Source organism: Theileria equi, chromosome 3, assembly GCF_000342415.1.
Source record: "Theileria equi strain WA chromosome 3, complete sequence".
In the NCBI taxonomy this organism is placed as follows: Eukaryota; Apicomplexa; class Aconoidasida; order Piroplasmida; family Theileriidae; genus Theileria; species Theileria equi.
This window is the reverse complement of record NC_021367.1, coordinates 628,037-652,262: the sequence shown is the minus strand read 5'-3', so window position 1 is coordinate 652,262 and position 24,226 is coordinate 628,037. Positions and strand designations below refer to the sequence as shown.

Sequence of the window (24,226 nt, the reverse complement as noted above, 5' to 3'; positions counted from 1 at the left end):
TAGTATACTATAGTTAAGATTACGAACTTCTTTAGATCAGTTGCCGGAACCCCTTTAAAACTCACTCTTTCCTTTAATAATTTCTACAAGAGCCTTCCAGGATAATTTACGAGGTCCCTCCCGACTTTAAATTGGACAAGGTCTTACTAATCTATTCATAAAACAAAATATTGGATTATCAAGAATTCTTGGGGAAGTGGTTGGGGAGAAAGTGGTTTTTTCAAAATGGTAGATGAAGCGGTAAATAAGGAATATTATTGCTCAATAAGGTCTTATGTCTATGGGTTGGAAGCCAACCCATAGACCACCTAGACAACGCATTTTATGGGTGTTGTAGCCTTTCGGAACGAAGAAGAAATTTCAAGAAAAATGACATTAGCGGTCATCCAAATTGCATTTTAATGTTCCATATCACTCTATTAACATGATGTAATTATAGATATCCTTCCTAGAGCTTAAGAGCGTGATATGAAAATCTGATACAGTTCATCGGAAACCCATGTAGGACATAGACAAAGGGCACTTTAGTTATTTAGTGTAATTGAACAGAGTTGTAAACGAGTATTAGTACGGATAAAATAAGCGCCATCTGTCATTTATTTGGGTAAACCTCTCTGATAATATTGATTCCTTGCTTCCGGACTTAATTTATAGACTAGATCATGTTATTAACATTTGCACGCGTCATTATACTTTAAACCTATAGGCTATAAAACTTTCATTCATCCACAATCAAGATTTATGGAACATCGCTACTAACACATTCTCAATGGTGTACAGGGTTGATAAAGGAATACTCCAGATCTGAGTGTCATGATATTCTATAATCCATTTTACTATTTATTCGAGTCGTATAGTGAATGTCAACAATACGAAATTCACTAAAACATAGTTTCAGGTCTATATATCCCGGCTAATAGTAGCTGTTTCATCTCTTTCAGTGAACACAACTGCGACAATATACCCTTTATACTAACCTCATGGTTGGTCTACACGACTAATATCTTTACATACTCTCTGGAACATGTGTACTAATATCAAAAACTTATCCGTTGCCTAGGATTATCAACTGATTCCAACTTTACTATCACTCCATGAAGAGTTGAATCGAATCACACGTTCCGAACTTGCGTAGACTATACTCAGACTTTCGCCTTATTCCACCTCCAGACCCTAGAGGCTCATCTAGCTCACCGTCAGAGAGAGCATCCACAGAACAGGACCCTACCTTAAGTACCCACCAAGACAATAACATAGCATGTACTAGACTTACTCATACAACCAGCTCATCAGTAAATACCTCAAGTTCAAAAGGCCTCACAGAGACTAAGTAACAAGTAGAGTATATAAAAGAATTTAACATTATTGCAATTAAGAAATAATAAAAAAAACTACATTACGTATCAACAAACTATTCATCTGGGGGCAAGTCACAAGTAACTAAAATAAACAAATGATCATCCTTATGAGCCAGCTTAGCTCTCATATCAAAAGTCAACAGTTTAGGAAGACTAGTATAAAGACCACGACAACCACATTTACACCAGTATCCCCAAGAACTCCAAAATCCATAACGTGAAGTAGGCCAACTGTCTCTATCAGACAACTGACAAACAGCATGAGCATAACTCTTTATCATTGGAGATCTCCTCAGTATGAGTCTCTCCCTCAGTAGTAGTCTTATCACATTCTCCACTAGACTCTTAATGCAGGGACAAATGTCCAGGGATGAGTGAGTAGTCTAGTAGCCCATTTAACATGGCAGATTTCAGACCATCCATTAAAATTCCTCATCCGCATAGACGATGAGTAAAGCCTCTGATTTACCCAAAACTTTGCATCTAACATTCTTGGTAAAGGAAGACTTAACACTCTTACAGGCCACATATGCTCCATTCCCTGCCCAGTAGCAGATGGAACTAAGAGTCCCAAAGTCTTTGGTAGGCCATTTATCCCTATCATGTTCATACTTGGAATAAGTCTTTAAATAACCATCACCAGTAAAGGCCAATAGAATCATTAAACCTTGTGAAGTGAACGCATTAAAAGAGGAAATATTACCACCATGTGCACCAGCTCCAGCATATGAAACAGCCTTTAGTCCTTCTTCACAAAACTTTAGAGTCACAGTAATAACCCCAACCTTCAAACCACTACTCTTTATAGAACTAGCTACTCTACCATCAGGGTAATGAAGTGTAACGAAGCATAAGACCATGGCAAGAATATGTGGAAACGCTAGAATCCAAGCAGCATGCCACCATTGAGCACTACTCCAATCTTGATTTGGGCCAACACCTTTTCCAGGAGGGCCTCCATTACAAGCGCATAGGATGGCAATTAGAATACCTGGGACTGCACTCATAAACAGAACAACAAGGTCAATCTTGTAACCTGTGCTAACATCCGTCAATTTATAAGGAGCAATAGCAGGATAGAAAGCATAGATACCACCCATTCCAACCACACCCATAAGAATAGGAGATATTGCACCTGGACCTCCGCCATTGCCAGTAGGTTTATCAGGTTCTGTATATGCAAATACCCATACTATGGCAGAGACTGCCGATATCACTATTGCTATGATAAGTTGCCAAAATATGATCCAGTAACTAACGTCTGACCAGTTATGTTTCTTGGCAAGTTTAGTGAAGACGTAGTAGTAAATGCAAACCTGAATACCAGAGAGAGGAATTCCCATATTGAAAAAGGCGGCATTCTTACTTCCCATAGTCATCACAGCTGCTACATTAAGCCCATATATAAATGAGACGAAGACTATAGTCCAGTAGTAGAATGTGAGATTGCCCAGTTCTCCTCCAGAAATGAACGCAATGAGAAGCAGAATGAAGGAACAGTATAGTGCTATGTTAGTAAAGATGGCCAAGCCCGTTTTAAACCCATCTTCCTTCCAAATGAGAGCCATAAGGTTTATAATGACAATACCAGTAAACGTTGCCAGTTCCATAGGATTATGGACCATGTTAATGAAGGAGCTGGCATATTGCTGCGGAATTTTAAATCTATCAAGTGCAAACTTTGCTCCAGTTAAAGCCACACGGAGAGACTGCAACAGAGTCAGACCTGCCATAAACATGGCGCCTTTCTGAATGGGACCTCCGGAATCCGTTGACATACTGTATCATCTTGCGATCTTACCTGTCGTTCACACCATTATATACCATATCATTGGCCATAAGTTGAAGATACTCCTCCATTCTCTACTAGGGAGTTTAGTGTTCCAGTATTATTCACCATTCAAGATGCATGTGTAAGTAGCTCACATCCTCAAGGTTTCATAGACGGAGTGTAGAGTTGCTTGGAATGAGTAGGTGATGTTATGAGAATGCAATAATGAGGAAGAATAATGAATGGAGGTGATGCTGAAATGAATTGCCCTGAATAGTAGGTGATATACACCTAGAGTCCAATGTAGTTTTAGTTTTGTACTGAATTAAAAATACTTCTGCGGATTTTAACGCTAGAATGCCCACTTTGGCGAGAATGAATCACTTGATTTGTGAGTGAGTGCTATATGAATACTACAACAAGAGTCGCCAATTTACGACCAAATACGATAAAAACAAAAACAATTAATGTAAAAAATGCAATAAATCAAATTCATACAATATACACAAGGGGAAAAATACCACTGAGGGTACGAGCACATGAAACCCCCACCTTGCACTATAAAACGGAAGAGTATCGGAGAGAGGGTTTTTGTGACACAACGGCGTTTGTGAGCGGGAAGTTGGTGTTTGTAAGGTGAAGTGTGTTTATTAAAACCCATTTGAAGGGGTGAGAGGGAGACAATAGTGTAAAAATTGTGAGAAAAAAGGGAAAGAGTCCGAGAGTGTCGGAGAGTCGTGAATGCTCTGGAATTAGTGCAACTGCCCCTGAAAACGCGCAGGACGAGAGTTCCAGCTCTGTAACGCCCATAACTCGTGGTCTACATATAGAAGATCGCAGATATTTAGATATTTAGCCTAGAAATGTAAACTTTTACTCCGGAATGCACGAGTTGCGAGATTCCGTTCCCGCAGGGTGCATTACCCAGAGTACGCTAGAAACCGCTACACACCAGGGTTTTAAGCAAAATTGGACCATCCAGTAATGTTTCCGTACGATATCTCGGCAGCATGTGTGTAATTTCTCGCCAAACGAGCGAATGGAGCATGTGTAAGGACCGTAGAGCCATAAATGCGGAGATTCCTAGGTTTTGGAAACCTTTTGGAATCTTAAAATCTTGATTTATATCTAAATAAGCGAGAAATATACGCTCGGAGTCAGAGGGAGGAATGTGTGTAAATCGTCATTTCGGCAAACAGTGGAGATTCGTTGCTGTAACTCTACATGTAGCATTTAGAGGGGTAGATTAATTAATGTGTAAACAATAGAGCTAAAAATTTGTGCACTGTGTGCCCTTGGAGTCGTAATTTGGTTCCATGCGTTTCCCTCAACCGGTACCGCAGCTCTGATAGCACCGCTTCCCGGTTTAAGGTCAAATCATAGGCTAAAAATCGTGTTTGTCATGACAGAATTTTGGAAAAAACGACAAAAGCTCCATGACAACACTAGCCAAGAACCCTAGAACGCGTCTCGACAACAAGCAAAATATCCGCAAAACTTGGGGTTTTTGTTCTATAATGGTACCTGAACACCTTCATAAATTGGCAGGATCGACTTTATGCGAGCTGGGTGTGAGTATAGAGCGTTATCACTTAGTAATGACCAGGAGATCTTAACAAAGTCCTGCTAAAGTTTCCGTCTTTAACGGTCTGATTAGATGATATACATTAGTATATATCGTCCTGATACTAATTTAAATCGTAAAGTACCTGAATTATTACTTTATGTGCTCGAACAAACTTGATTTGCGAAAATGAATAAAACAAAAGGTTCCTGCATGCAAAAGATATTGCGTGCGATGAATGGAAATAGAACCATGATAGAGATTGTAGAAAATATGTATATTACGGAGAAACTATAGAGCATAAGAAACGAGCAATTTAGAGTGATAAGGAGGATGCTTCTGGACTACTTTCCAAAAGGTCCATTACATCCTGAAACCCTCTCCTATAGATTAATATAGCATTTACACACATACCGTAAACACTATAGTATCTACATAGTTCACGGAAATAAACACATCGAGGTTAATAACGAGCACGCTCCGAGTATGGACATGTAAAGGAAATGCGAGGTGGAACATCTCATGAACGGCTAGGAAGAGGTGTTTAGAACTTTGGACTAGTGGTGAAATATACAAGAGAGAGATGGTCATGAGAAATCTATGCCATCAAGTTTCGGTACAAAAAATCCACTAGTCGTCATCTCTGCCATTGCCGGAGGAGCCTCACGTAACCGAGTCATATTAGAAGAGACGATGATCGCAATGGATATATACGGCGTATATAACAACTCGACCCCTTCTAGGACCATGGTAGAGGCGGAATCCATTCCAGAACGATGAGTCGTTAACCCACGAGTGGTATACTCATAGTCAGTTTTGGGAGAGTATAAACACTCCTCATTTTAATCCCACTCTACTAGTCTTAAAATGACACAATTCACTCCATAGTCATTTTATTGTTGAACCTATTCTTACACATTCCGCCCTCTCATCTTCTGCGCTCACATGTCTGTATCGAGCGCTTACTTATGCACGGAAATCTTATAGATGCTAATTTCATGGAGGTAGTGCATAAACACCGCGACATTCTCCATCGGTACGATTCCCTTTGGAGCCGAGAGGATCTGATCACGCATCGTATAACGAGCTCATTGTCACTCATCCACTACACATCACCAAGACCTTTTAAGAATAAGAAAGTATCCATAACGACGACATTTATTTTCGATTGCAGTAGCCCCGCCGCTCAGGTTGCGTTGTGCTCCTCATGAGGCCCTTCCAGTCTCTCATTAATTACCTCAGAGCACTAAAAAATTATGCCATCGTAAAGTTTAAAAATAAAATAATCCAGAGGAGCGTGTAAAAGGGCAAATAGTCACGCCGTATCCTAAGAAGGGCCCTGGTACTTACCATTGGCTTAACCTCCGGAGATTTAGATACGAGGAGCGGTTAAAGGAAAGAAATAGTTTAAACTAATGGGTAAGTACCGTTTTATGGATCTATGTTGCAACTGGTATGAGAAATGCACACTCCGATAGCTCTACGCAAATTGTGGCTGAATTACACCAAAATTTTCAGTATATTCGACTGCTAGTAGAATAACAAAACAGTGGTGGGGAGCAACTCATTTTAGAATAGGAAGTAGAGGTCAGCCTAGGCCAAACAAGGGGTTCAAGCTGACTCACTTTAAGACGGTGGGAGAGGCTGTCGAGTGTCTTCGGTTGGTTTATATGAGTATCAAACATATCTTTCAGATGGTGGAAGCGTCTACGCCGTGGAACCCTTGCACACATTTTAAATTCGAGCAAAAGTTCTCAACTTGACCTGACAGATTCCACTCAGGTCAGTCAAGAAGAAATTATAAGGTCCAGAGATTTGGAAGCACTGGAGAATGGTAAAGCTGTGCTCGACAATTCACAATTAGAATTGCTGAGTAGATATTTAGGCGCAGATTTGCTAAAGCAAAAGAAGAAAAAATTTAGGTCAATATAATTTAGTGGAAAATGGCGGAAGACTCAACACCTGTGACCTTTGAAAATATAATAAGCGCAATGCCAGTCGCTCCAGTTACTCCTAGAAGGAGTAGGTCCACTACAACTCCAAGGAGCCCAGTATATGAGGGAATGCTTTCACGGAATACAAGAAGAATGCTATCATACATCCTCTTTATACTGATGGTTTGCTTTATACTATCGCTGAACTTTCTTCCACTTTACACGAACGATACAAGTACTGAAAGTCAAGTCCTGGATATCAACGATGGTAGTAGAAAGTATACATTTAGCACTTATTACCGAGGCAACTATACTCTCTGTCAACAAGCACACAAGGTCAAATTTAAAAGTGGAAAGATTGAACAGAGAAATGAACATTGCTGGACTGGACGTATGGATGCAACTATGATGTTTAGGGATGTAGCAATGAGCACCTATACACGAGTTTACTTTATACTTGCGCTAGAAGTTCCATATCGTGGACAATGGTGGAAATTTTGGAGATGGCACAAATCCCCCTTTTCTACTTCTGTGCGCAATAACCGATTATTCATTGGCCTATCTGGTCTGGAACTTGATCGCAAATCGGATAAAACAATATTAAATGGCATTTCCCCAAGTGTTGGCCCTGTTGTTCCAAAGGCAACATTGAAAAATTACTGGCCTGATACCGCGCTAAAATTATCTACATGGAATGAATTTAGCACAAAGGGACCCATATGTTCCTACAAGGCAACTGTCCACCATCCTGTCCCCAATCAGAATCAAAAGTCCTTTAAACTTCAAGATGAGTTTTACTTAATGGGACTGCGAAGGTTCGTCCTGAACGAATTTGAAAGGATATCAAAATTTGATACTTCACTTTATAATCCATTCAACTTTTTGTCAAATAGACATTTTGGTTCCAAGTTTGCCACTGGGATTGGTGAGGATTTCGAGGTAATTGACGATTTCAAGTGGATGGATAATGAAGCAGGAACAGATGATGATTTCCACGACATGGGTATAATTAACCCAGAAATCAGTGGTGAATTTTTATCTGGTGAGTGTGGAATTTCTGTAAGGTTTGCAGGGGCAGAGAGGGACATGACTGTTTTGGATGGGATGTTAAATAGATTCTCAATCCTCTTTTTAGTAAAGTCCATTATAGAGTGCATAATTTTGTGCACTCAATTCAAAAAGATTGATGAGGAAGCCCAAGGGCAGACTATAAGTATAATATCACTCTGTATGATCTCATATCAGGAGATACTAGAAATTTTTTTGCTCTTGTATCACGGTTCTGTCTTTCAAAACGCCCTAATGACCTTTGGATCAATCATGTTTCTGAAGTTTTTCATGCTCTCTGTTGTAGAGCATAGTTTTGTGGTTTTAATCTGGCGCGCAAATCATTCAGCTCACATTAGAGAAGGTTGGCTTTCCACACAGAAGCGTTTTGTTTTATTCTATCGCTATTACTTTAGTTTTATTCTCATACTTGTAGTTATTTGGTATTTCTTTTATGAATCAAATCCACTGGTTATTCTATTGACATACCTATCATGGATTCCTCAAATAATGTTGGATATATGGAGAGGACATTCTAGCGCCTTAAATTTCATCTTTATTCTCTTGCTGTCGGCTTGTCGCTTGGTGCTTCCATGCTACATTTTCCTTGGGGGTGAAAATATATTTAATATGGATATGTTTTCACTTGATGCGGCAATGCCCAGTCCTTCCATTGGGTTTTCAATTATACTGGTTAAGTTGGTACAAATCATGCTAATATGCCTACAAAGGTTGTATGGACCAAGGTGTTTTGCTTCCTTGTCTATATTGCCGCAAATTTATAATTATGTGCGCCCATGGAGCAAGATGATGGAAGATGATCCGCAGGAGTGCGTCATTTGCATGTATGATATTCTTCAGTCAAACAGAGATTGGTGTTTGACTCCATGTGATCATTTGTTTCACGCGAATTGCTTACGAGAGTGGACATCGATTAAACTTGAATGTCCAAATTGCAGGAGACCACTTCCTCCAGTATCATAAATTGTAACTTTAATGACAAATTAGATATTTAGTGAGATTCCTATATAAGAATCGCAGTTATCCCCGGTGTTTGTTGTTTTTAGGGGAGATGGTTTATTTGGGTTGCGAGGGATTCCGTCGCAAATGAACAATTTTGATATCCCGGTACCTGATTGTTTTATAAATTGCGTGCACAAACTAACATGTTTGGTGGTGGGATAGACATATTTTGCTATTGATATTCCATATTCTTATCCCATCGAGTGCACATGTTACCAAATTGCGGCTTTCAACGCAACCAGATACTGGACCTATGTGTCCTGTCAATTCCGATACTTTTAAATTCTTTAAATCTACGATGACAACCACACCATCTTCGCATGGTATAAAGCACTTTCCTCCGCATATGCTCTTTGAGAGTGACATGGGAGTGTGATCTATGAATATTGACTTTATACTATTCTGCTTGGTATGATGCCATAGCCTTAGATTCTTGTCTCTAGAAACCGATACAAAAGAGACGTCATTCTCAAGCGGCCCGTGTAGTAGATTTAGAACCTATACATATTATTGCCTAAAGTTTAACAAGACAAACCCCTACAACATGTGCAGAGTGACCAACATAATTCGTGCCGCTTTCCTTCTTCTCTGCAACTCCTAGATTCATGTCTATGGTTACTCCTGTGATCATTCCCTGGTCCCCTTTATTCATAAAGAGCTCAACCAGATTAATAAGATGGAGGTCTCCAGATGCAGAAGATAACAGGAGAGAAGATGAATCGACATCAAGACCAGTTATTGCAGTGTAAAAGATCTGCCCCGAGTGTAACAGGGCGCCAGTTCTTGTCTGTTTGTTGAATGTAAAGTGTAGAGACCAAAGAATCTCACCTGCCAAATCAACAACCGTCCACTTTTACCTCCTGCATAAAGAATCTCACCACTTTTGGAGAATGCGATACTGGTAACCTGAGTAGGAATGTTCATGGAGGACAAAGTGTGATGGTCGAATGGCAGAGGAAAGCCACCAAAATCAGGAAACATTATATAGGAACACAAAACTTACAACTTCTGGTACTGATGCCCTGAATGTCTGATTTGAGGACAAAAAGACCAACTTTGCCTTGTCCAGAAGTGACACGCAAATCTGAGAGGCTGATATCGCCGCCCCGTTGGCATTACAGAGCAAACTCTCCTAAACAATCGTCATATTACCGTAATGGAGCACATGAACGTTTATAAAGCAGATAAACTAAACAAACCGTTGTGAGAGTCTGCTGGACTCTTCCATCAGAGTCTAGGAGCAAAGCGCCAGATCCTCCAACTGCGATAATCTTCTCATTATTCCACATGAGTATTTAGTGGCGAGTGATGGCACTCTGGGCGTTTGGTCGGGGGAGAGAAAATTCCACTCTGAATAAAATGAATGTGAATGCCTCAACTTCTTAAATACCCAGTAGAATTGAAATTTAAAGTGAACAGGGAACTGTAAAGTCTACAATAGGCTGTACGAGCCACGAATAGGAGCATATCTCCCAGATCGCAAAATAACCGTAACTATAGGAAAATATACGGAAATACTCAGGAGAATTTCAAAAATGACGATTAAACTGCAGAGTTCAGTGGAGAAAAGATCCCATAAGAACTGCATAACGTCAGTGGCAGTCCACTCCGAGGTCATTGCAACAGGTGGGAAGGATTCTACGGTTGAACTGGACCAATTATCGCAGACTGGGTTGAAAACTATAAAGAGATACAATTTAATTGAGAACAACATTGTAAAGTGCAACGCAACGAGCGTTGATATCACACAGGGGACGGTGATTTGTGGAACGAATGTAGGCCTGGTTAATATAATCGATACTAGAGAAGATAAAATCAATGAATTTCCAGCTCATAAGGATCAAATAAGTTATGTAAAGTATCTAACAGATAATGTACTCGTTTCAGCTGGATTTGATAGGAAGGTACGAGTCTGGGACACCCGAAACTTGGAGATTCCAATCCACGATTTGGTGGGACATACGGCCTCTGTGAACTATATAGACACCCTTCCTTTTATCCAAGAAGAGGATGAATATTCAGTAAGTTTTGGGGATAACTACGAGCGTATTTTGACCTCTGCAAGCGATAGGACTGCGAGACTCTGGAATGTAAGTTTTGTTATACATAGCTTTTGAAGATGCTATCCATATATACCATAAAACAAAAATTGTTTAGGTGAATAGAGGAACTCATTTGGCATTCCAGGTACCTATAGAGTTATCCCAGAATGTGGAGAGCTGCGTTGTTATGCAAAAGACTCCGCATTATGTTTTCGCTGTTGGTTTGGATTCCGAATATCTTTTGGTTTATTCCATAAAGTTTAAGCTTCATATTGGTTCTTTGTCTATTGGAAAAGGCGTATGTATAAATTGTATTCGAAAATTTGATGACTTATTGATTGTTGGAACGAGTGCTGGAAAACTGCACTTTGTTGAATGTAGTTTTAGTAAAGATTACTCAAAGTGTGAGATGACAATAGTATCAACCTTTGATTTCAAGGGTTCTGTAAATGATTTAAAAATTACCGAAACACCGGATGGAATAGTTCTCTACTCCGCCATTGGTACAGAACTGAGACTTGGGAGATGGTTAAATATATCACTTGACGGAGGCATTAAACCAAAGAATTTACTCAATGTTTCCACCTTTCAAATCGACACGTAGACTGTAAATGAAGAGTGCATAACGGAATGTATAGATTTCTAATTGTAAACAATCGCAAACGCAGTAGGAATACAACACCCGTAGATTGGTGAGAACTTTTTTTAATTTGTAAAGGCATACATATACACTTGAAAATTCAAACCATAGATGGTGTACTGCTCTCTACTACATGGTTACTTAGCAAAGGGACAAGATTTTGTGAGAAAACTAGAGGAGAATATGGAAAGATCAAGAGTTACTGCTTTTTAATCACAACTACAAAATTGTCGTTTTTGGTAAATTGCTTTTTCATTCTGAAATTATTATTCTCGGCGCTAGTGTTTCTAAGCCAAAGCTCAAGGGCTTCTACGATTTTCAAAATTGTTCCAGTTCCCTCCAAAATATATTGTGGCTCATACCTTTCCGATTTATTCTCTTGTAGCTTGTTCGAATACGATGAATTGGACTTTTGTACTGAATGGATGTTAAATTTGTCAACGAGATTCGTAAAGTCTCGAAATCTAGAACAAACCTCTTCCTGGTTCTTGATCGGGGATGTATGGATATTGGTAAAAATCTGCAGAGTATTCATCTAGATGGATGTTTTCCATGCTATACGAGAGATTACTATCGACCTAAATATTTGCATGGGTGTGAGTCAGGGAGCGGGTGTCTACGGGTAAGGGAAATGTCGAGTGCGGCTACAGGAATTTTCGACTTGGTACCGTTTCTGCAGGCTAGAGAATATTGCCAGGTATATTCCATCTTGCGATGTTTGCCCCTAGACACTGTACGGTCTATTTGCAATGATTTTCTTGCTTAAGGATTTGGTCACCTACGCCGAATTCACCCGCTTATAAACTTACCAGTTGATCTATAAAAAGGTAATTTAGTGCGGATTCATCAAAAGATTGTCTTGACGAGTCCAAGCTGCCATCATTTAGGTACCTCATGAGAAGCTCATGATCTGATCCTCTAGCCGTATAAATCAAATCATCTCCAGAAAGCATATACAGTGGATTCTGACGCGTCCAGGTATCACATGTACTGAATGGGTTATGTGAGCATGCACAAATACTGGGGGTATAAAGATCGCCATAGAGCTTTGCAGGATGCCCAGCGCATTTAACTTATACCTAAGGTCTTACCTTCCATTGTAGTTGTTGCTGTACAGCTGGTTGTTATAATGCTTGAAAGGAGTCATATTGGCTAGCAGGTAGTCTGCCTCTGGGTTGTTGTCAAAGTTGTAGTCGATGTCATTGTACTTGACTGAAGGGTTGCCAAGACTTGGGACGTAGTTATTGACCTTTGCACCAGCTCCAAACCAGTTCATCTTGCTCTTTTCACAAGTTAGTTGTCTCTATCTTTTGCAGCAACGTGTTTTAGTCTTTCAAAAGGTCTAGGCTTTAATCCTCTTTGGAGTGTGTAGTACGGCTTCCCAACGATGACTTGGCTTCAGCGTAGGAGGACCTAAACCTTTGGGTTAATGACGATTAAATCTGCGAGAGTTGACTCGCGGATTCCTGAAGAAGAGCCTACAAAACAAAGAAGGATTCTATGAAAGAATGACCATGTATTGCTGAATGGCAGCGTATGCAATGATTTTAAGGTAAAACAGATTAAATACAGAGCGTTTTGAGCCCAGATGTCAAAGAAGGAGCGACAGTAGTCATGCAAGCCTGAAATGTGTAGCAATAGGCTCTTTTTCAGGTTTTCACATGGAAGTCACTAGAGCCCATACTAACACATTATAAATTCAAAGTAAACTTGAGCGAGGTGCGAAGATTCCACCGGCAGTCGGCAGAGCACCTTGGCGCACACTGAAAGAATCCTAGAATGCGAACCCACGGATGGAATAAAAGTTAAGTCGCCATTGAATTTGGCAGTGTGTATATACAGTGCGTATTATCGAGGGTATGCGCCTCCTCTTGGTGTTGCAGTTGAATCCTATGCCACCGTTCCGAGTCTGTCCCAGCCTTGCCAGTCGTAACGTTGCAAATGACCATAAAGTAGGGGTCCGTCCACTTACAACCTTTCGAGTTTGTCGGCAACGACCTTGACGCTACGTTTTTCGAGTTGCATCTTGTTGAATGCCTTGTAATCAAAGGCACAGTTATGCGCAGCTGCTTGGCGATGTAGGCTGCAAAACGTGAATCCACACCTGCATCCAAAGCCCAAGAGTCCAACTGCCTTTCTGCACATGTAACACCTGGATGTGTCCTGTACAGGTGGTGCAGCCGCTTCTGGCTCTGGTGTCTTCAGCATTGCAGTGAGCGTGTCGTTGATCACGTCTTTAATCTCAGCCTTTTCATTTGATTCGACTCCCTTCTCATAGGAAACGTCCTTTTCTTCGCCATAGTTTGGTGCCTGGCTCTCGCACTTGTATGTCTGACTTTTAATGTATTCACGATAGCACTTGGAACACAAGTTTTCATTGGCAGGGTTTCCGCAGAAACCACAGCCGTTCTTGCACATTATAGGCTCTGTAGCCTGTTCGTTGCGCTCTGACTCCATCTTGCCTAAACGTTTTTATGAAGCCAATGCACCAATGGTTTTCAAGAATGCAAAACGTCTAACAAGTGACAAATTAGCCCAAACAGAGGGACCTTTGAGATCTAAATATCACATCTAACCACTGGCTAGGGCCGCTCTCCCCTGCCAGATGCCCCTCCACCTCTTAAATCGCAAAGATTATTGCGTTTACAAGCCCGTATGTTGAAAAAGGGCACAGATTATCCCTTTGAGTGGCACGCGGTAGATAAAGATCGCAAAGGGAAAAACTTACCAAAAGGTTCCGTCTCCGCTGTGAGACTTGCCAAAACTGTGCGATATCTTTGCGTTAAATTTCCTCTGAGCCAAAACTCGCCAAACCCTCGATTACTTTAAAAATAATCTGACTAGCGCTGGCGCTCCCTTGCCTGGAGCTACCCGACAGGCACGAAATGCATCGACTCTGCAGACTCTTTGCAGAACTTGATCTACTAGATCTTTCGCTTCCGCTGAAATTTATCGTATGTTTCGGTCTAGTCCTGCTTGATGGGCATCTGTGCCCTAGTCTATGGCTTGCATGCCCGGAGGGAGACACCGAAAGTGGACAGATAGCAACTTGAAGATTTGAGGGGATACCCTAGACTCCAGAGGTGTGGCTTTACTGTGCTAACATGTAGAGTGTATGAACGAGATTAAATGGTCAGTCGCCTCCTTATAAAGGATGAACTGAGTTTGGGAAATGTATCGGATTCCTTCCCTGGACGTACGACAAATCCGATAAGGATAATGTGCCATGGAAAGAGGTTTGCACCCCTTCTGTATTCGTTAACAGCATTGGCTCCCTGTATAATCTCAGACGTTACAATCATTGCAAATTGCTCCTTGATGTACCTGGAAGGTCCCAGCAGATCCATCAGAGGGAAGATTGTAATGTTCGAACAAGCTCCCTCGTATGTTTCGTCCTTTATAGAATCGTTGCACCGGTCCTCTTCCAACCTATTGCCCTGGTGAAAGGGTAGAAAGTCGCAGTTGTGGTAGTTTACCCTTTTTGGTTCAGCAACTCGACCACTACCACAGGTGCTAGTACCATCACCATAGGTAATTTTTGCGTCTTGGTGTGTACCTCTGCAGTAGACCTGCTTCATTTCCCCGAGATATCTTGTAACTCTGGCTTGTCTCTTTTCAAATGGTTCAATGTGCTCCATATACTCCTTGCTGTCTAGCATCTCCTTGGAGGCTGTGATGCCAACATTCAAGTTTCTTCCACTTGACAAAAATGCAGTTAGTAGCAAAACCTTGTGGCCAAAGTGTAGACGGTCAAATGTGCCTGTACAAAATGTTTAACAACAAGGAGACGTACCACAACACATTACATTTTCATACTTTTCAACAACTAGATTGGCACAACTAGTTCCGAGACAGTCTATTGTACCAGTGTCTTCCAGTGGCCCCTGCCTTTTCCAGGATTCAGTGCCGTCCCCCGGATTTATATCGACAAACCGTTTGTAAAATTCCGTAAATGTATACTCTGGCAATTCCGGCAGTATGTAAGTCTCACGTTTCCGTGGCACCACCCCTTTACCAGGACCTGTAGGGGACGAGTGCTCTTCGCGACTGCCATCATCAGATGGACGAGGCTCGAGTAGCCTGCTTCGCAGAGAAGATCTGCCGACTTGTTCCATTTTTATAACCTCAATATCATCTTCGAGGAGCACTTTCCAATCAGCAACGGGCAGAATTGTAAAGTTTACTCTATCTGGATTTACGAATTCATCAATCTAAACGAGGAGTGAGAAATGACCATTTGGACTTACCCTGTTGAGCCTCTGGGCCTGTAGAATGACAAGCGAGTATAATGAGCGGATGTAGTCGAGTAGTATGGCAGAGTATAAGTTACTCTCGTCTCCAACGACGAGGTAAATGATTAAATCTGTACATCCCCTGGCCAGGGGTTCCGATATAAGCGTTGCTACATTATATAGACTACGTTCTACTGTACATACATTGCAGTTTTTACATTTTTCAAAAAGGCCGCCGGGAACTTTCCTGAATTTGATCGCAAGGTCTGATTTCCGGGTCACCTTATCCAGAAGTTGCGTCAGGGCCAAATCTCTTATTACCATAAACATTTCGAGCAGGCCCGGATCACAAAATTAAGGAAAGGCTGCCATTAACGAATGAGAAATTTAAAGAGACTGACGACGGACGAGAGTGGAGAACGAGGCCAGTCGACACCACGGCAGGTGTGTCCACACAGAGGGGCTTCAGTCCATATTTTAGGCTACTTCCGGGTTAAAATGTGGACCGGTAAACTTTAGATATTCGTAGAAGGGGTAGGTGTAAGGATCTCAGAGTCTATTTGTCAATTGAAAGGAGCTACTAGACGTTACAAACGAGGAGACTTTCAGGCTTTCACAGAGTCAATTTGAGACATAAGGACAGAAATTTGTATGAATTAGGTCTGGAGTCACAAAACAGGCACATTAGACCTCGCTCATTGTCATAAAACACATGGTCAAAGAGACGACTACAGGGCAAATTGGAAGCAAGATGGATGACATATCAACTAACCCGTTCATGTCTATCCTGAAAACGACGTATACACCGCTCTACGAGTTTATATTCAACGACACAGAGACCCAAAAGATCATTGTCATTCCGGCTTCTCACTCTCTAGTTGGAGTTGAAATTACGGAAGATTTCATAGGTATGTTTAGCTGTAACCGTTATGATCACTGCAGAGGTACATGTATTGCAAGAAACAGCCATTGAAAATCACTATATAAATCTTGCTGGACAAGCTGTGGAAATTGACGGTGACTCTGTGCACACGAGTTATGGTTTCAAGAATGATTGCGTCTGTAATATCATCAAAAAGGACAAGATTATAGAGTCTTCAAAGTCCGTAAAAGTTGTAGTAACGGACTCTCATCTCTTGGAATCAAATAGTAAGGATATTGAGTGTCTACTCTATGATTTTGATCGAGACGTTGAAAAGATCGTTGATAGATGGTCAAAGGAGAATAAGGAATTCCACAAGACATTTTCCAGTGATTTAGAAAGGTTCAGACAGACATTTGTTATCGTCCCTGGATACGAATCTGAGACTGCAAATATAATATCCAACATGGTTGACAAATCAATATCTAAACTGCTGGATGATAGCAAAGAATATCCAAGGACATTTAAAGATAAAATATTCCGTATCGCATTAAATTATGCCTATAGCAACCTACACGCTGCAATTTGGAGTTACTTGACAACTTCCTACTCCAGCAAGGACACCGTAATTCAGAATCGCATAACAAAATTGAGAAATGAGCTGAATTTAAACTTGTCACTCTTGATTTTTGAGAGCAGACATGAAATTACAAAAATGAACATACTCCCTAGTGCGGAAGCTCTTCGCAAGATGGAGAATGCAAAGGTGCCACAGGAAAAGTTGGAGTATTTAGATCGTGCAATATTGCTGAGCAATTCTAGTTCCAGCGAAGATGCGGTGTCTCTCATGATTTTAACAATCGTTGTTGGGGGACTCAAGAATCCTATTGCTCATGCCGCGTACTTGGACATGTACCTCAAGGGCCGTATTGTCGGAAAAAGTGAGAGTCTTGAGGTCCTATTTTCTGCAATTTCATTTCTTTTAAATTAGTATGGTTTAAGGAGAACAGGAGAGGCTTTCAACAGATACAACAAAGGGGGACGGAATCCAGAAAAACTTTATGGGAGACAGAAATTGACTGTCATTTTGTTCAATCGACAAAAACATCTACACACACTCTAATTTGAATGTTACAGCATCATAAAAATTGAATAAATGTTTACATGCACAAATGTAGTTACCACCATTTATTCCATGTCTTGGGCACAAGTTCCACACTTTTAGTTCAAATCCAACTTTTTATAGGGATGAAAATGTGCAAAATTATAGAGTGTAAAAATATGATTTTGTTCCTTTTATTTGCCACCAATTCATGTCGGTCCCCATCGCATATAAATTTTCAATTTCCTATAAAACACAAGCGCTACAAATGCTTTGTATGATTATCTTATTGCTTTGATACACTTTAGAGTGCAATCGCAATGCACCAGTTTTGTTGAATACTAAAAGTATGAAATCGTCTAATTTTCTATTTTTATTCTTTCTTTGCCAAATTTCTGCTTCCTATCAAGAGTCTTGGGATATCAGCAGAAACAAAGATTCGGAAGGGTTTACAAGTTTAAGTCTTCATGTCGAAGGATTGGAGTATTACACACATTTTTTTGCAAGGGAGGACCGTCCTACAAAGATTACTGATGGTGAGAATTTAATTTGGCGTGGTAACAACAAGAAAAAGTGCCTCGGTTACGTTGTACACTATGAAAAGGGAGTTCCAGCCCTGGTGAAGCTCTTTACATTTGGATCTAATTCTGCAATTCTCATGAAATATTCCGAAAGGATAGTAACAAGGCCTGATTCAGGACAAGAAACAGTTGAATGGAGAAGAATCAAAATGGAGGAACACAAGGAGAAAACAAGGAAGCTATACAACCTGCCAAATTCTAAAAATTATATACTTAACGTTAGAAGTAAAAATTCGCGCAATTTTGAGGTTAAGGAAATAAAAACTCAAGACCTTTATACCACAGAATACACACTAATAACCGCAGCTTCCGTTACTAAGGTGATATACGGCCCACTTATCCTATGGGAAAATCAAGAGGGAGAAGAATGTCACAGAGTTAGCGTGGATCATGACGGCGGCGACACAGCATTTATAAGGATCCTCATTATAAACCCCCTTTACATTGGAAAACAAATATATTTTAAAGTAAAGGGAGATAGCCACATGCAAATAACCTACAGATACTACTTTTCCTGGTTACTTTCAAGAGTAAGAGAGCCTAAGGAAACTCCAACCAATCCCCAGGACGAAGCAGATGGTGCATGCAACAAAGGGAAAGAACTTGAACAAAACGTACCCTCGATTTTGGATATAAACAGCACAGACTCAAAACAGTTTTTCATTAGCAGAATAGGCAAACGGAGTAAATGTCATCGCAAGTACATCCCAAAATCTGGACACATTGCCAAAGTAGTAGAGTACAAAAAAGAGCTATGGAGAGCTAGAGAAGGCGAAATTTGTCACACCGCTATCCTACTATTTAGATCTAGAAGACCATCCCTATTTACTCTGCACATTCGAAACCTTAGCGGTGAAGAAACATCAATATGCTTCACGAGGAGTGGAGGATTGTGGAGAGCCCAAAAGGTATATGAAGAAATCCTGGACGACTGAATGGATATCTTTACTATTTAAATATTTGATATGCTCTGAACGATGTATAAGTGTGTCCCTAGCATGTACATGTTGGTATCAGTGCCTATCCGATCCTAATGTTCCATGAACGTGTGAAGATAGATGGTGATCAGAGCACTTTACCCAAGGACATGGCATATTAGGACAACAATATAAGTTAAATAAATAGAAAATTTGAATAATTAAATCTTGATTTCCCTCAATTCAGTTCAGATTCAAGCTTGGACTCATCTTCCTTGTAGAGTCTGTATATTTCCTAAAATTTTAAATAGCTTAAGGGATGTATTGAATATAGAACATACCTCGTTTATGAGAATCCTTTCATAGACAAGATTATAATTTTTTTCCATTTGTTCCACCAGTTTTATGGCTTGTACATATGGTACAAATATATCAATAGCTGCCTTGATTTCCTCTTGTTTATATTTATTTGCGATATTTGAATTATTTTCCACAATTTCCTTTGCGATTTGAGTCAATTTCGAGAGTTTTGAAGTATTATATTTCGCAGACAATTTTCCAGCTTCATGTTCTTTGGCTGTACAAGCTTCCTGAATTAAGTTGTGAGCGCTAGAGGAATTAGTATTGAAAATGAGTTTGCAAGAGAGAACAATATAGGCATACAAGTGTATTATTGCAACGTGACGTCTCAGAAACTATATCATGCGGAACTTGGAACTTTATATATCCCAGAGCTATTTCCATAGCGCTTTTAATAGATATAGAATCAATACGGAAGCTTGTAGAGAGCATTTGCAGGAATCATTGCATTAAGTGGTAATATTTGTTATTATTAGTGTTGTTCAGATTGGGTCATATTATTAAGTCTCTTATTGAATGTTTTTAGAGAAACACGATTCCATATCAGGTCCAATTTCTCAAAGTGTAATGCATAATTTTGGTCCCTATCCTTAACCATTAGAAGAAGTAATGGTCGCATATTTTCAGATGTGTACACATCACAAGATAGACACTTTTTGTCACTCCCTTTTTCGGCTTTCCAAACAGGAATATCACCGTCCTTGACTTCGTTGATAACATAGCCAAGCTTTGGACTATGAAAATATGTATGCACTCCATATAAATGGGTCACAAATACTCTACACTGGTCAGTATCTTCTTTATTCTCCAAGTTCATGGCGATTGTGTGTGTAGTGTCTGGGATTGTCCGCAAGGCCCAAATTTTCTCCTGATAATTCCCTATAAATACTTTCCACAGATCGCCATTCTTTGCATAATAATTCTTGTACAATACACATAAGCTGCCGCTTACGACCAGTGCTATATCAGGCTCCCTATCTTTGTTGAGATATAGTTTGGCATATTTTAGGATTTCTCTGTGACGAGATCTCCAGATGACCTCATCACCGTTCATAAGTCTTGTGACGTGGCTTTTAGGAAGTGGAGCTATCAGCTTTATAGGGTTGTTATCGTAGTAATAGTCAAAGGACTGATAAAGTTCCTCATCTGGTACCACCAAATTTATAACTGATCCATATGACCCAACTGATAAGAATGGACAGTCTTCAAGTGATGTAATAGAGACCAATCTAGCTCTTTTTTGTCCTGAAGCTTCGACCAAAGGAGGTTCAAGTGGAACTTCCAATGAAGCCTTTGTTACCTTTTCAGTTGTATTTTCAAACTCACAATGTATATATTTTACGGGTACTTTGACATACGAAACGTTTGCAGTGGGTGTATCCGATTTTTTCTTATCTGAGATGTGCCTCTTGGATTTTTTTTTGCAAGGACAAATACATTCGAATATTCTCAAAAAACCTCTACTTCTCTCCCTTTCCAACTTTTGTGGCGTATTTTCTGGCTTATCTATAACTTCTATGGGTTTATTGATATCTGATTTGAGATTTTTCTTCTCTAGAGATGGCTTTTGTCCTAGTTCTAGTGAAATATTTTTAAGATTCTCGTAACCATTACTGTAACTAATATGCATATCCATTAATGTTTCGAGCTTATCATTAAATAATTCTACTGTTATACGTCTCCATCTTTGCCGTTTTTCAAAGTATTTGTGATAATATTTTTCAGGGGAGGCAATTTTCATATGAAGCAGGTAAGGTGATGTTCCTATGAAGTAGATTGTGCAAAATAGACACCTTTTATTCTCAGTAGCCCTCCACACTGACCTTCCTTGATGTTTTACTTTAACAATATCATATCCAGATTTAGGAAAGAAATGCTTTGTAGTAATACCCAGAAGATGAGTTTCGAAAATAGTGCATTCTTCTGTATCTTGAGAGTCTTCAAGGTAAAATATGGCTTCTCCCTTCTTTGGTGTAAAAACTTTCAACATTTTTATCTTTTCAAGACACGTACTAGAGCAATCAATCCATTCGTCTCCATCAGTCTTGCTCTTGTAATATTCCTTTGCTAATAAATCACCCGTAGTTTTGATGAATAGAACTTCAGGTTGTTCATCCCTTAAAAATATTTTACAATATTCGAGCTGTTCATCAGGCATTGGAATCCATATTTTAGATCCATTGTAGAGAATTTTGTTTATCGATACTCCTCGCGTAGGAACAATTAGGTTAATGTAATTGTCGTCGTAATTATAAAAGAAGGATTCGTAGAGAGCATTGTTAGGATTTGTGATAGTCACTGTATACCTAAGAGGAGGTGTAGTCGGTAGAGGGGTGTTGGGAATGGTCTCAGCTAAGTGAATAGGTATATAAGGAGAGTCTTCAGGGGGAGCACCTTCGGGTAGAACATTCTGATAACCTTGATCATCTCCACAGTGACAAAGCTCGAGTGTAACCAGTACGTATAAAACTTGAGCAAACCTCATTCCAATGTCCCTTTTTTATACCCGTAAGTTATATATAATTTCCTTCTCCAGAAGTGCCACAATTCCATCTAGAATTCTATAGAGTATAGAGCCATATACATGGCACTCTGAGACATTAGATAACCTTTACACAAATACCACGAAATAATGCTATTGGATATTTCAAATGTGTAGCCATCCTGTGGCAACCCTTATGTACACCTTTGACCATACTGTACTTCTAGATGTTATTATTTTCCAACCTCAACTGGGTTCCATTTAATGTACTAGCAGCTCTATAACGAACAATATGACCCTAAAAAGTGTAATCCTGGATATGTATCTATTCCGTATACATCCTCAGTTACCAAGTAGATTGCTTGCTTACCATAGGCAATTCATTATCCAAAGATAAACTCCTGCATAGCTACAATACGCTCTAGAATGCTTCCATTAGCCGCAATGGACCGATAAAATTCGTGGAGTTACCCTTACACTCACTCTCTACGTAGATCTCTCCTGCTACACATCCATATAAACATACCTTGGCCTTGTTTAATCCGTCATGTGCCTCTAAAAGCAGCAGCTTTAGGTCCCTGTCGGCGTTTTCGCAATACTTTACACCAGCGAGGCAGACGTCCAGTCTGTCGGCCACATTCCGTTCGTGAATTCGCCTATTTGTGGCCATTCTATCTCCATACCTTTAGAATAGGCGGGAAGCATCAAACGGCAAGGTATAAGCGAATAAAGGCGAGTTACAAGTGCGGAGAAATTTCTAGGGAAGACTGAGAATTTTCCTAGTACCCACAAAACCCCCTAAAACTTGAGCCGAGGGATAATTCATTGCATATTTTCCTACAAAGTTGCAGTGTGTGAACGGCCTGTCTGAGGATTCCACCGCCTCCCCACACCTTCCGGTGTGTAGATATGGGCGTTGGCCTTCATGCTCCCACGGAATTTCCATATGAATGATATTTTCATCTGAATCATGTGTTGTTTAAAAATTCATTCGTGATTCAGTATTCTTTGTCACTTCACCACTATATATAGAAGAATCTCTACAAGTCCAGGAGAATATTTAAAATGAGAAGCTTTACGGCTTATAAGTTATTCGTGGTCTTGAATATACTCGCGGTGACATGCGGGCAATACAGCTCTAGCAGTATCGTCGGCATAAGCTATCATGTGCCACAAAAGGCAGGATTCCTAACAAATACACCACCTTCTTTCACATCACAGGTAAAGAGACACGCTGCAACATACGCTGGATCTTCAAACGTAAAGGAGGTTAGTAGAATATGAATAATTCCACTGGGCAAATGGTTGTGCTTTCTGTATATGAACGCAAGGCCAAAGGGAATCCATCTAGTTTGCGAGGGGTGTCACTATTGGATACTAGACGGTTTACAGAGATACAAGAGGAGATTTCGAGATTATAATGGCCCAGATCAGCTCAAAATTGTTAGGGATAGCCTATAGTCTGTGTATGGGTACCGGAGACTGACATTTGATGGCTGTATGGCAAAGTGGAGTACCACCGTGGCAAATAGGCCAGGAGACGACGACATGGAATCTACTTGACCAAAAAAGTGACAATGAGGTCGTGGAGACAGAGTATAGTCATGATACTATTGTCTCGAGGCACTCGGGTCATTTGTATTTATTGCGTTTTCTTTTAGCATGTTCTGCGACTCATTGTCATCACTACTCTTGATTCAAGATGATGATTGCAAATATCTTTAAACATCCTATATCTCCTCTATTAATTTCCCCTAGCGCCACCAAGGCTTCTCTGATCTTCAACGTTAGTTGCAAGTTCTAGACTCCCCTAGTAGAATAGTGATACTCGCAAATTCTGGAAATGGCCCTGACTATGGTCGAGTACTTGCTGCATCAATATTCATAATACACTCATTCATGAAAACATTTAGACTGTGACAAAGAGACAACTCATAACCGAGGTCGCGGAGACCCTCAACAAGACCCAGAAGGAAGTTGGCGCTGTTGTAGACGAGTTCATCAAATCTATCACAAAACATTTGGGAGAGAACTCTGAGGTTTCCATCTCCAAATTTGGAGTCTTCCACAACAGCTTGAGAGGTGAACGTAGAATGAGAAACTTGCAGACCGGGGAAATATTTATGGCAAAGCCAGTCTATGTACCGAATTTGAGGTTTTCTGACACTCTCAAGAGCGAAATCAACGACAAGCTCAAGGGAAAGAAGCAGAGATTCACCAACTACACATACTAGTAGATACAGAAATACACGGCTAGTGGTGCGCCAAATACAATATATTTTAAGTTTTATATACGATTCTACTCTAAAAT

At 40.2% G+C, this 24,226-nt stretch overlaps 12 protein-coding genes across 12 annotated transcripts; 6 read left to right on the top strand and 6 right to left on the bottom strand.

The window, feature by feature from the left end:
- Positions 1-1,780: 1,780 nt before the first annotated feature.
- BEWA_003210 (hypothetical protein) lies at positions 1,781-3,136 on the bottom strand (the record flags this gene model as incomplete). The annotated part of the gene is made up of 1 exon (XM_004830522.1): positions 1,781-3,136. One exon carries the CDS (start codon positions 3,134-3,136, stop codon positions 1,781-1,783), a length of 1,356 nt encoding a protein of 451 aa, XP_004830579.1.
- A 2,972-nt stretch (positions 3,137-6,108) lies between these two features.
- BEWA_003200 (hypothetical protein) lies at positions 6,109-6,625 on the top strand (the record flags this gene model as incomplete). Its single annotated transcript, XM_004830521.1, has 3 exons — positions 6,109-6,112; positions 6,212-6,353; positions 6,388-6,625. The coding sequence occupies 3 exons, from the start codon at positions 6,109-6,111 to the stop codon at positions 6,623-6,625; spliced, it is 384 nt and encodes a 127-aa protein (XP_004830578.1).
- Positions 6,626-6,636: 11 nt separating this feature from the next.
- Positions 6,637-8,658, top strand: BEWA_003190 (hypothetical protein; the record flags this gene model as incomplete). The annotated part of the gene is made up of 1 exon (XM_004830520.1): positions 6,637-8,658. One exon carries the CDS (start codon positions 6,637-6,639, stop codon positions 8,656-8,658), a length of 2,022 nt encoding a protein of 673 aa, XP_004830577.1.
- A 20-nt stretch (positions 8,659-8,678) lies between these two features.
- Positions 8,679-9,986, bottom strand: BEWA_003180 (hypothetical protein; the record flags this gene model as incomplete). The annotated part of the gene is made up of 6 exons (XM_004830519.1): positions 8,679-8,806; positions 8,841-9,195; positions 9,233-9,484; positions 9,526-9,603; positions 9,701-9,829; positions 9,897-9,986. The coding sequence occupies 6 exons, from the start codon at positions 9,984-9,986 to the stop codon at positions 8,679-8,681; spliced, it is 1,032 nt and encodes a 343-aa protein (XP_004830576.1).
- Positions 9,987-10,043: 57 nt separating this feature from the next.
- Positions 10,044-11,410, top strand: BEWA_003170 (WD domain, G-beta repeat domain-containing protein). Its single transcript, XM_004830518.1, has 2 exons — positions 10,044-10,787; positions 10,855-11,410. The coding sequence occupies exons 1-2, from the start codon at positions 10,233-10,235 to the stop codon at positions 11,341-11,343; spliced, it is 1,044 nt and encodes a 347-aa protein (XP_004830575.1). The 5' UTR covers positions 10,044-10,232; the 3' UTR covers positions 11,344-11,410.
- Positions 11,411-11,578: 168 nt separating this feature from the next.
- Positions 11,579-12,813, bottom strand: BEWA_003160 (hypothetical protein; the record flags this gene model as incomplete). Its single annotated transcript, XM_004830517.1, has 4 exons — positions 12,471-12,813; positions 12,189-12,369; positions 11,855-11,957; positions 11,579-11,796 (listed from the first exon to the last, which is right to left on the bottom strand). The coding sequence occupies exons 1-4, from the start codon at positions 12,653-12,655 to the stop codon at positions 11,579-11,581; spliced, it is 687 nt and encodes a 228-aa protein (XP_004830574.1). The 5' UTR covers positions 12,656-12,813.
- A 357-nt stretch (positions 12,814-13,170) lies between these two features.
- On the bottom strand, positions 13,171-14,217 carry BEWA_003150 (zinc finger protein, putative). The gene is made up of 2 exons (XM_004830516.1): positions 14,108-14,217; positions 13,171-13,841 (listed from the first exon to the last, which is right to left on the bottom strand). Exon 2 carries the CDS (start codon positions 13,834-13,836, stop codon positions 13,348-13,350), a length of 489 nt encoding a protein of 162 aa, XP_004830573.1. The 5' UTR covers positions 13,837-13,841; positions 14,108-14,217; the 3' UTR covers positions 13,171-13,347.
- Positions 14,218-14,504: 287 nt separating this feature from the next.
- On the bottom strand, positions 14,505-16,009 carry BEWA_003140 (hypothetical protein; the record flags this gene model as incomplete). The annotated part of the gene is made up of 3 exons (XM_004830515.1): positions 15,627-16,009; positions 15,173-15,590; positions 14,505-15,139 (listed from the first exon to the last, which is right to left on the bottom strand). Exons 1-3 carry the CDS (start codon positions 15,939-15,941, stop codon positions 14,505-14,507), a joined length of 1,368 nt encoding a protein of 455 aa, XP_004830572.1. The 5' UTR covers positions 15,942-16,009.
- A 353-nt stretch (positions 16,010-16,362) lies between these two features.
- Positions 16,363-17,464, top strand: BEWA_003130 (hypothetical protein; the record flags this gene model as incomplete). The annotated part of the gene is made up of 2 exons (XM_004830514.1): positions 16,363-16,519; positions 16,554-17,464. The coding sequence occupies 2 exons, from the start codon at positions 16,363-16,365 to the stop codon at positions 17,462-17,464; spliced, it is 1,068 nt and encodes a 355-aa protein (XP_004830571.1).
- A 460-nt stretch (positions 17,465-17,924) lies between these two features.
- BEWA_003120 (signal peptide-containing protein) lies at positions 17,925-19,091 on the top strand (the record flags this gene model as incomplete). The annotated part of the gene is made up of 1 exon (XM_004830513.1): positions 17,925-19,091. The coding sequence occupies one exon, from the start codon at positions 17,925-17,927 to the stop codon at positions 19,089-19,091; it is 1,167 nt and encodes a 388-aa protein (XP_004830570.1).
- A 198-nt stretch (positions 19,092-19,289) lies between these two features.
- BEWA_003110 (hypothetical protein) lies at positions 19,290-22,761 on the bottom strand. The gene is made up of 3 exons (XM_004830512.1): positions 22,442-22,761; positions 19,415-19,663; positions 19,290-19,368 (listed from the first exon to the last, which is right to left on the bottom strand). Exons 1-3 carry the CDS (start codon positions 22,583-22,585, stop codon positions 19,312-19,314), a joined length of 450 nt encoding a protein of 149 aa, XP_004830569.1. The 5' UTR covers positions 22,586-22,761; the 3' UTR covers positions 19,290-19,311.
- An 85-nt stretch (positions 22,762-22,846) lies between these two features.
- Positions 22,847-24,207, top strand: BEWA_003100 (DNA-binding protein HU domain-containing protein). The gene is made up of 2 exons (XM_004830511.1): positions 22,847-23,184; positions 23,829-24,207. Exons 1-2 carry the CDS (start codon positions 22,981-22,983, stop codon positions 24,147-24,149), a joined length of 525 nt encoding a protein of 174 aa, XP_004830568.1. The 5' UTR covers positions 22,847-22,980; the 3' UTR covers positions 24,150-24,207.
- Positions 24,208-24,226: the final 19 nt, after the last annotated feature.